This window comes from Triticum urartu, chromosome 3 (genome assembly GCF_003073215.2).
Source record: "Triticum urartu cultivar G1812 chromosome 3, Tu2.1, whole genome shotgun sequence".
NCBI lineage: Eukaryota > Viridiplantae > Streptophyta > Magnoliopsida > Poales > Poaceae > Triticum > Triticum urartu.
The window spans coordinates 234,888,690-234,900,777 of NC_053024.1; the positions used below are offsets into that span (position 1 = coordinate 234,888,690).

Here is a 12,088-nt window from a genome sequence, read left to right on the forward strand (position 1 = left end):
ATATTCTTCACTTGAGGATTTTGAACAATTGATGTTTATGAGGAAGTATGCAATTTATCTTCGAGGAACGCTGCAAATCAGTTAAGTTGATGAGAAACTAGCGATTCAGCAACATATATTTTGTACCTATGAACAGAGTATAGGTGCGAAGAAATTGGCTAGGTCATATGCGTTCTCAGAAATTTTTCAAAAGTATCAAGTTTGAGGAATTTGACCATGGGTCTCTTGAGGAATTTCACTAAGCATTCTTGACTTAGGTTCTAGAGTTGTGTAGATTTTACAATCCACACAATTGAGGAATCTTGAAGAAAAACGTAGCTTAGAGAAATAAATCAAGGTACAGATGCAACTAGGTGTTGAAGGATAGGGAAGTTGAAGAATAAACACCTTTTGAAGATTTTGTGGAAATCATGAGAATCATAGTAGGGCAGTAAAATCAGATTTTGATTACCATGGACCAAGAACACGATGAACTGGGAGTGGAGTTGGAGAAGTTCATCCGTTCAGATCTCGCACGCCCTAACTTGGTGGCGGGAGACAGCTACGACAGCGGCGGAGTGAAGATTTCCGCGGCCGGCGTGAGTACGACGGCGACAAGGTCGAGGCAGTGTAGCTCTTCCTCGCCGACGATGAGGAGAGTAGCAGCGGTGCTAGGTCTGAGAGGTCGAGCGAGGAGAGGTCGAGCGAAGTAAATGAAGTATGAGGAAGGGAGGGGGTATTTATAGCCACGGTGAAAAACTACCCGTCCAAAGAAATTGGATGGGCGTGCCCCTGACCTCCTTGCCATCCTAGCGACATGTGTCACCCACGTACAGAGAGGTAGAGATCATGGGTGAGTAGTTTAATCCGTAGTGCGATGCGGAACGGTTTGAGCGGCAAAAGCCGAAAATTAAGATATGAATTTTTTTACGTTCCGTTCGCAAATTCTTCAGCTGACAAGGACATAGTGAAGATTTTGAATGGGTTTCAATCAGAATGCACCTGAAGAATTTATGAACAGGCTGGGTTGAGTTTAGCATAGAGGGGGAACGGGTCCAATCACATTCACTTAGAAGAAAAGTCAACTTGAAGAATTAGCTATAAGTGAATGTTGTTGAGGACTTGAAAACTCAAATAAATATATATAGGCAATGACAAGAAGTCAAAAATTGAAGAATTTGCAAAATGAAGAAAAACTCAATTTTGATGATTTTCAACTTTGGTTGGTGGCGTGACCCACCGTATAAGAATGATGATTTCAGACGCCGCGTACAATTGCCGTAGGGCTCTGAGAATCAAATTATTCATTAATTTCTTCACACTTAGGGAGTTAGTCTTCATTGATTGAAGAAAAATGTTACTTCGTGTGTTGCACATCTAAGTCATCAATTTTGCATAAGTGTTAGGATGTGTGTCCTTTCAAAGAACATTTGAACATTCTAAGATATTTAGATCACACTGCAACTTGCTAAATCTCTTCTCATCCTAGGGCTTTGTGAAGATATCTGCTAGCTGTTCTTCAGTCTTCACATGTTCGATGGAGATGTCGCCCTTCAACACATGATCTCGAAGAAAATGATGACGAATCTGGATGTGCTTAGTCTTCAAGTGCTGAACTGGGTTATGACCAATCTTGATGGAACTCTCGATGTCATAGTAGAGTTGCACATTCTTCTTGTTAATGCCATAGTCCTTGAGGGTTTGCTTCATCCACGGCAATTAAGCACATCAAGAACCAGCAACAATGTACTCAGCTTCAGCAGTAGAGAGTGATACGCAGTTCTGCTTCTTCGAGGACCAACATACCAAGAATCGTCCGAGGAAATGGCATGTGCCTGATGTTGACTTGTGATCCACTCGATCACCAGTGTAGTCAGAGTCAGAATATTTAATGAGATCAAAATCTGAGCCCTTGGGATACCATAATACAAGTGTTGGAGTGTGAGCTAGATATCGAAGAATATTTTCACAGACTTATGGTGTGATTTCTTTGGTGTAGCTTGAAAACGGGCACACATGCAAACACTAAGCATAATATCTGGCCTAGATGCACATAGATACAATAAAGTTCCAATCATGGAGCGGTATACCTTTTGATCGAAGTCTTTGCCATTTTCATTGGTGCATAGATGGCCATTTTTGGGCATAGGGATTTTGACGCCTTTGCAATCTTGCATGCCGAATTTCCTCAGCACATCTTTGAGGTATTTCTCTTGAGATATGAAGATGTCATTGCGTTGTTGACAAATTTGAAGACCTAAGAAGAATTTCAATTCTCCGATCATAGACATTTGATATTCCTCACTCATCATATAGGAAAATTCGTCACTGTAAAGTTTGTTAGTGGAGCCAAAGATAATATCATCAACATATATTTGGCACATGAATAATTCATCATCATAGGTTTTGGTGAAAAGAGTTGGGTCAAGTGAACCAGGTTTGAAGCCTTAATTCATGAGGAATTCCTTCAAAGTATCATACCACACATGAGGGGCCTGCTTGAGGCCATATAGGGTCTTATTGAGTCTGAAGACTTTGTCAGGATGCCTGGGATCTTCAAAACCTGGTGGTTGAGCAACATATACTTCTTCCTCAAGCTTACCATTGAGGAATGCACTTTTCACATCTATTTGATAAAAGATGATATTATGATGGTTAGCATTAGCAAGCAATATGCGAATAGCCTCAAGTCTAGCAATAGGTGCAAACTTTCATCGAAATCAATTCCTTCAACCTGTGTGTACCCTTGAGCTACAAGTCGAGTCTTATTCCTCACCACAAGGCCATTTTCATCTTGCTGGTTGCGGTAGATCCATTTGGTATGGATGATATTGTGCTTGCGTGGGTCTGGTCGCTTGACAAGTTCCCAGACATTGTTGAGCTCGAATTGATGTAATTCCTCTTACATCGCTTGAATCCACTTAGGCTCTAGAACTGCCTCATCAACTTTGGTGGGCTCTATGATAGAGACAAAAGCAAAGTGCCCACAAAAGTTAGACAAATGTGAAGCCCTTGAGCATGTGAGAGGACCTGGTGCGTTGATGTCATCGATGATTTTCTCAATCTACACTTCATTTGCAACGCGAGGATGAGCAGGTTGACGATGTTGATTGGGCTCAACTTTTTCTTCAGAGCCATTTTCCTCAGATGCACCAATATGATTTTCTTCATGTTTTGGAATGACTTCTTCAGCAGATTCTTCAGCGGGTATTACATCCTCTGTAGCCTTGAACTTGATGGATTCCTCAGGGGACATTTCATCTAGCACATGAGGTAGGTTCTCTCTTTGCGAGCCGTTAGTTTCATCAAACCGCACATCTAAAGTTTCAACAACCTTGTGGTGAAAGGTGTTGAAGACTCTGTAGGTGTGCGAGTCCTTTCCATAACCAAGCATAAAACCTTCATGTGCTTTCGGTGCAAATTTAGAATTGTGATGAGGATCTCTAATCCAACAGTTAGCACCAAAGACTTTGAAATAACTCAGATTGAGTTTCTTGTCAGTGAGGAGTTCATATGAGGTCTTTTTGAAGAATTTGTGAAGATATACCATGTTGATGATGTGGCATGCAGTATCAATAGCCTCAGGCCAGAAGTGACGAGGCATCTTGTATTCATCAAGCATAGTGCGAGCTATCTCAACGAGAGTCCTATTCTTGCACTCCACGACGCCATTCCGCTGAGGAGTGTATGGGGCAGATAACTCGTGAGTAATACCAAGTTCATCAAGATAGTCATCAAGACAAGTATTCTTGAACTCGGTCCCATTGTCACTCCGGATATGCTTGATCTTCACACTGAAATTCGTCGAGGCCCATGAGGAAAATCGTTTGAAGACTTCCTGCACTTCAGTTTTGTAAGTGATGATATGCACCTAGGTTTAACAAGAATAGTCATCAACAATAACAAAGCCATATAGAGATGATGCATTTGTTAGTGTGGCATAATGAGTAGGGCCAAAGAGATCCATGTGAAGCAATTCAAAAGGACGAGTGGTAGTCATGATAGTCTTCGAGGGATGCTTGGATTTGGTCATCTTCCCAGCCTCACAAGCCCTGCAAAGATTGTCTTTGAAGAATTTGACACCCTCGGTGCTAATGATGTGCTTCTTCTTCGCAAGTGTATGTAAGTTCCTCATGCCAGCATGACCTAGTCGTCGATGCCATAACCAGCCTTCTGAAGCTTTTGCAAGTAGACATGTGGAAAGTTGTGGTCCTGTAGAGAAATCAACAATATACAAGTCTCCTCTCCTAAAGCCTTTGAAGAGTTTGGAATTGTCAGATTCCATGAGCACAATGCAACAATATTTGCCAAAGCCGACAACCATATCAAGATCATAAAACATTCCCAGTCAAAAAAAAGATCATAAAGCATTGAGACAGACATGAGGTTGAATCCTAAGGACTCGACAAGCATGCCTTTGTCCATGTGTTGATCCTTTGAGATCGCAACCCTACATAGACCCAATACCTTGCTTTTTCCTTCGTCCGCATAGGTGATATGCTTCAGATGCGATGGAGATAAAGTAGTGTCAATCAATAAGTTCTTGTCACCAGTCATGTGATTTGTACATTCACTGTCGAGGACCCACTCAGTAGCTTTGGGTTGATCATCCTGCAGATGAATTAGTTCATCTTACTGACTCATATAATTCATGAGTGAATAATATGACATCAAATTCATCAGATAGAATTTCGTCAAGCAGTACAACAGATATAGCAGTATAAGGACGAGAGAAATGAGTAATCATTTCTTCATGATTAGCTTGCGTCCGTTCAAGCATATTCAGGTCTCCAGCAAATTCTTTAGACGTTCAAGTTCGTCTGGAGACCTGACCCTGCATAAGAGATTAGTTCCTTTTCTTCACCACCCACATCTGGAGGGCTGGCAAAGAGTTCATCATTCTGTGAGCTCCGTAAGTAAATGGTGGCATTGAACCCAGTGCACTTCGTTTCATGGAAGAGGGGTTAGAGTATGCATATGAATAAGCAGAGAAATTATTTGAGAACTTATGAACATAATGATTTGAAGAATAATGCACATATTCATAGCCCTTAGATTTTCCCTGCAAAACAGAAGCGTTAGCACGATGATGATCATATGAGGATTTGGATCCATGTGAGGAATTTGATCCACGTGAGGAAATTGGTCCATATGAGGACTTGGATCCATATGAAGACTTTGGTCCATATGAAGAATTTGATCTGGGGTTCCTATGCTTCATAGGTGGTGTCATGAGGACATTCACCTGAATACTTTCAAGGCACCTTTTGGGAACCTAGATTTTCTTCATAGGGGGGTCGTTCCTATAGTTAGTACCAACATATCTAGCAAATACTTCATCATTCTGATTTTTGAACAATTTATAGTTGGAGTCAAATGACTCTTCAGATGAATATGAAGATTCACATGTAAAGCCAAGTAAGGTGGATGGATCTACGGGGGGTCCTTTCGCAGCAACCCATGAGGTTTTGGGATACTGCTCAGGTTTCAAGTACGTCCCATCAGCATTGATTTTTCGCTCAAAGGCAATGCCCTCTTTCCTAGGGTTTCTGTTGAGGATCTGCTTTTAAGCACATCACAAAGAGCTGGATGCCCTTTGAGGCTTTTGTACATGCATGTCACATACAATTCCTTCAACCCTGCATTCTCAGTGATACTTGTGGTACCCTTAGATGAGGAATTTGTGACCACAGAGACAGTTGAACCTTTATCTGTCAGAGTTTGAGTTCGATCCATTTCCTCACCCAACAGGTCATCACTTTTGTCTAGCATATTTTGAACCTTTACAAAAGTCTTTTGTTGTTTGACAACAATATTAGCATGTTTGGAATAGCTAGGTTTGAGATTTTCATCAGATTCATCCTCACTTGATTCAGAGGAGGGATATTTGAGTATCTTAGCACCTTTTGCCATGAAGCAATAGGTGGGAGTGTAGTCATCGTCGCTGTCGTCAGCAGTGCTGGGGAAGTCATTTTCATCAGTGTTGAAGATGGACTTGCTGACGAAACCAGTAGCGATGGCTAGGCTCGCCACACCAAAGTCTGACTCCTCAGATTCCTCCTCTTCCTCATTTTCCTCAGATTCAGCTTCAGAGTCCATTTCCTTGCCAATGAATGCCCGAGCCTTTTTGGAACTGCTCTTCGTGTGACATGAAGACTTTGAAGATTTTGACAATGAGGACTTTGAAGATTTCTTCTTCTTCTTTGAGTCATCGGAACTATCATCCTTGTACTTCTTCTTCTTCTTTGATTACTTCGCCCACTAAGGACAATCAGTAATGTAGTGGCCAGGTTTCTTGCATTTGTGGCAGGTCCTCTTCTTGTAATCACGGGATGAGGAATCTGATCTCATGTGAAAACATTTTGAAGATTTTCCAAAGCGGCCACGTCTTAAGAACTTCTCGAATTTCCTCATGAGCATTGCTAGATCCTCGCTTAGTTCTTCAGGATCACCAAGGCTGCTATCAGAATATTTTCCTTGAGATTCGGAAACTGCCTTGGCCTTCAGAGCGCGTGATCTTCCATAGCTTGTCCCGTAGAGGTCTCTCTTCTCAGCTAGTTGGAACTCATGAGTATTTAGCCTCTCGAGGATATCAGCAGGATCTAGTGGCTTGTAGTCTCCACATTCTTGAATCATCAGTGTAAGTGTATCGAATGAGGAATCAAGTGATCTCAGCAATTTCTTCACCACCTCATGGTCGGTGATGTCAGTGGCACCAAGTGCTTGAAGCTCATTTGAGATGTCAGTGAGGAGATCGAAGGTTTGCTGAACATTTTCATTGTCGAGTCTTTTGAAGTGGGTCAAGATATTGCGAAGAACGTCAACTTGAGAGTCGCGTTGAGTTTAGACTCCTTCGTTGACCTTGGACAACCTATCCGAGATAAGATTTGCCGTCTCCAAATCACTCACTCCGATGTACTGTCCTTTGCTTAGATGGCCACATATGGTATTCTTTGCTTGAGAGTCGAGTTGTTTGAATCTCTTCACATCAACAGCGTTCATGGAAGGAGTGATGGAGGGAACGCCATTTTACACAACGTACCAGAGATCGTTGTCAATTACCTCAAGATGCATGCGCATCTTATTCTTCCAGTAGCGGTAGTCCATTGAGGGAGTACTGGACTAAGGGGTCCTCAGGCGTCCCGCCTGTTATCTATGGGCCGAACTGATGGGCTGTGAAGATACGAAGACCGAAGACTACACCCGTGTCCGGATACGACTCTCCTTGGCGTGGAAGGAAAGCTTGGAGAACAACTATGAAGATTCCATCTCATGTAACCGACTCTATGTAACCCTAGATTCCCCCGGTGCCTATATAAACTGGAGGGTGTAGTTCGAAAAGGATATACTCAATACCTTAGTCATACAGGCTAGACTTCTAGGGTTTAACCATTACGATCTCGTGATAGATCAACTCTTGTAAAACTCGTATGCATCAATATCAATCAAGCAGGACGTAGGGTATTACCTCCATCAAGAGGGTCCGAACCTGGCTAAAACTTCGTGTCCCTTGTCTCCTGTTACCATCAACCTTAGACGCACAGTTCGGGGCCCCCTGCCCGAGATCCGCCGGTTTTGACACCGACATTGTTGCTTTCATTGAGAGTTCCACTTTTCCATCGTTGCAGAGGTTGATGGCTCGACTTATCATCAAGGAAAATACCACCTTAGGAGGAGCTCTGGCCTCGGGCCAAACCCTCCGGCTAGGCGGTTTTACCATGATCGCCTGCTCGGCCTCTAAGCCGATGAGGATGACCTCCCGAGTCATTGAAAAACTTATCTGCATTGATCCTGGATACGCCAAACGGATGGATCCGGCGGAGTTATCGTCTTTCAACGAACTCTTAGATCACATCGCCGCCTTGGGAGTCGCTACAGACTACGATCGTATTGTGCTTAAACCCGACCAGAGACAGATTAATTCTCCACTGATCACCCACCAGATAGCGATAGTCGAGGAGCAAGATAACCCTTCCTCTATACTGAGGACGAATTATGTTCGGATCTCCGACCTCGAGAAGCCGGACACCTACCAGCAGAAAGTAATGCCTCGTCCTCCGAACTTAGAGTCGGACGGTGGGCTTCAAAAATCAGAAGATGCTCCGGAACCCGGACTGTTCAATCCGGAAAAACCTCAGACTCCAGATCATCGATCGAGTCAGGGTTCAGATCCAACTCCAACAACCCACCTAGACATAAGCGCTCTCGTGACCATCCAACAGCAGCCCCAGGAAACGGTCCACCACTTTTGGGCCAGGTTCCTCCTTGTCAAGGACAAGGTCAAAGATTGCCATGACGAGGACGCAATATCAGCATTCCGCAACAATTGCACGAATAAAGGACTCCTCAAAGCCATTAATTGCCGCCGCATACTACACTTCGCTGACTTGGCAACTATTGTACAGAAGTACAGTGCAGCGCCTGGAGAGATCAGACAGTCTGGGAGCTATCGGTCCCAACTCAACCACTGGTCTAGGGAAAAAGGGCGCACCCCTGTAACGTGCCTAGGCCAATAGCCAAAAAATGCAAACCCATTACGCGGCGCGGAACCGTTCTGGAGGGATGGCTTGATGGCCCATGCAAAATACACACCAGACCGGATACCATACCAACCCACAGCCTTAGAGCATGTTGGAAACTCCGGTAGGTAGCCAAAAACGGCGAGGACACCCTCACCAAAGACACCCCGGAGCAACACCCTCCAGAAGACGACAAACCCAGAGTCCTGACAGTCTTTGAGACATTCACTTCAAACAATAGGCGCAAAAGAGGACTCTGCAAACTCGCCGAAGTCTGCCAGATCACAACAATAAACCCTTGGAACGACACAGCGATAACCTTTAACGATGGCGATGAACCAAAACACATGACAGACCGAACACCAGCCGCCTTGGTCCTCAGCCCAATCGTGGATGGCTTTCGGCTCACCAAGGTTCTCATGGACGGCGGCAGCAGACTGAACCTCATCTCTGAGGATACAATACGAAAAATGGAAATAGACAAGAGTTGCATCAAGCAAAGCAGCACGACCTTCCAAGGAATCATTCCCAATCGGGAGCCACGGTGTGTGGGAAAAATCACGCTCGACGTGGTATTAGGCACACCGGAGAACTATCGGTCCGAAGATATAACCTTCCAGGTGGCGCCCTTCAACAGCGGATATCACGCCCTCTTAGGGCGAGATGCATTTACGCGCTTTCAAGCAATACCCCATTATGGGTACATGAAGCTTAAGATGCCCGGGCCCCACGGTATAATCACTCTAGTTAGTGATCTGGACATAGCACTCCGCGCCGAGAATAAAACCGCGTCCCTGGCCCTTGAGGCATTATCTGAAGCCCTCGCGGCCGAAGAGTTAACCATGTTGCGCTCCACAGTGGACAAAGATGATGTGGTCCTAGAAAAACGACCCAAATCCACCTCATTCAAACCGGCAGAAGAAATAGTCAAATTCCAAGTCCATCCAACGGACCCCAAGAAGAGAGTGTCCATCAGAGCACAACTAGACCCGACAGTTGACGCCGCTCTACGAGAGTTCCTGCGCGAGAATTGGGATATATTCACCTGAAACCCTTCTGATATGCCAGGAATCCCACACGAGTTGGCTGAACATAGCCTCAATATATTGAAGGGACACAAGCCGGTCAAGCAAACACTGCGGTGCTTTTCCGAACCCAAAGGCCAAGCTATGGGGGAAGAGCTAGCCAAGTTAATCGAGACCGGATTCATTTGACAAATAAAACATCCGGACTGGCTAGCAAATTTGGTGATGGAACCAAAGAAGGACAAATCCTGGCGCCTGTGCCTCGATTTCAAAGACCTCAAGAAGGCATGCTCCAGGGCTCCCTTCTCCTCCCCCGCGACGATTAAATCATTGACGCCACCACAGGACACGACTCACTATGTTTTCTTGACGCATATTCCGGGTACCATCAAATCAAAATGAAGGAATCCGAGCAAGATGCAACAGTATTCATCACCCCATATGGGCCATTCCGCTTCAACACCATGCCCTTCGGGCTCAAGAACGCTGGCGCCACATACCAATGCATGATTCAAACATGCATGGAGAAACAGATCGGCAAACGGTTGAAGCTTATGTGGACAACATCGTCATCAAAACTAGGCACGTCGAAACACTAATAGACGATTTATGTCTCACATTCGACAACCTCCGCGTGTATGACATTAAGCTCAATCCGAAAAAATGTGTTTTCAGTGTCCCTGCTGGAAAGCTGCTGGGCTTCATCATTTCCAATAGGGGAATTGAAGCAAACCCAGCCAAAATCCGAGCTTTGTCACAATTGACTAAGCCAACAGACCTTAAACAAGTTCAAAAGCTCGTGGGTTGCGTAGCAGCTCTAAGCCGCTTTATCTCCAGATTGGGAGAAAAGGCACGGCCACTTTATCGCCCTCTATGGCGAACCGACCACTTTGAGTGGAAGGACGCGGCAACAGCCGGACTGGAGGAAATAAAAGCCCTCCTTGCGAGCAATCCAATCGTGGCCGCACCAAACGCCGGCGAACCGATGTTATTATACATATCGGCAACACATCAGGTGGTGAGCGTCGTACTCGTCATTGAACGAGAACAGGACGTGCATAAATTCCCGCTTCAGAACCCAGTATACTATGTATCTACTGTCCTCACACCATGCAAATCCCGGTACCCTCATTATCAAAAGATAGCATACACGGTCTTCATGGCATCCCAAAAGATCTGTCACTACTTTCAGGAGTGTTCGATCACGGTGGCCTCCGAAGTACCACTCAATGACATTATAGACAATCGCGATGCTACGGGCCAGATTGCCAAATGGGCCATCGAGCTCCTCCCATTCGACATTACAGATAAACCACGTCGAGCTATCAAATCCCAGGTACTGGCCGACTTCGTCGCCGAATGGACAGAGGCCAAACTCCCTAAAGAGTATGGCACATACTCCAGTTGTATCATGTCTTTCGACGACTCCAAAATGCTGGCAGGGTTAGGAGCGGGCGTCGTTTTAACGTCCCCTACTGGAGATGTCATTCAGTACGTCCTTCAAATATTATACACAGACTCCAACAATGCAGACGAATACGAGGCCTTATTACATGGTCTTGGATGACTATCTCCATGGGCATACAACGCCTAGTGGTGCGTGGGGACTCAAACCTAGCAATATCTCAAATAAATGGATACTTCGATGCCAAAGATCCGAAGATGGCAGTGTGTCATAACGCAGTCATAAAAATGTTGGCCCGGTTCGAGGGGCTCGAGTTCCATCATGTGGCTCGAGAAAGTAATCAAGCGGCAGATGCTCTTGCTCGTATCGGTGCTAAGAGCGACCCCGTCCCACCTAATATCTTCCTGGAAAGGCTTTTTAAGCCATCTGTGGTGTGGTAGGGGGGAAAACGGCAATACTAGTCTAGATCCAAACATAACCCCAGATCCCGGAAACACCGACGTCATTGGGGGCTCAGCCACCGACATAACACTATCGGCACATCTCATCATGGTAGTCATTGCCCCATGGACCGAACCCTTCCTGGCCTACCTTAATAGGAAGGAACTTCCTGAGGACCAGAATGAGGCCCGCTGCATTATCCGGCGTTCAAAAGCCTACAAGGATCATGATGGAGAGCTCTATAAGAAAAGTGCTACCAGAGTTCTTCGACGATGTATATCCGCGGAAGAGGGGCAGCAGCTCTTAGCTGAAATTCATGCCGGACTCGGCGGTCACCACGCCGCAGCTCGGGCCCTTGTTAGCAAGGCCTTCCATACAGGGTTTTATTGGCCGACGGCCCAAGCAGATGCACAGGACCTTGTCCAACATTGCGTTGGATGCCAACTCTTTGCCAACCAAAGCCATATGCCCCCCATTGCCTTACAAACAATCCCCATCACTTGGCCTTTTGCGGTATGGGGGCTCGATATGGTCGAACCCCTTAAAGGAGGAAGTCATAAGAGAAAGTATCTGCTGGTCATGGTGGATAAATTCACTAAGTGGATAGAGGCCAAACCAGTCAAAACGGCCAAAGCGGGGCCAATAATAGATTTCATATCCGGCGTGGTACACTGTTACGGTGTCCCGCACAGTATAATCACCGATAATGGCTCCAACTT

The 12,088-nt window shown here is 45.2% G+C and overlaps 1 protein-coding gene across 1 annotated transcript; it reads right to left on the bottom strand.

The window, feature by feature from the left end:
- Positions 1-541: 541 nt before the first annotated feature.
- On the bottom strand, positions 542-6,615 carry LOC125546795. Its single transcript, XM_048710925.1, is given in 2 exon segments — positions 542-656; positions 5,606-6,615. Coding segments are annotated over 2 exon segments (1,125 nt in total).
- Positions 6,616-12,088: the final 5,473 nt, after the last annotated feature.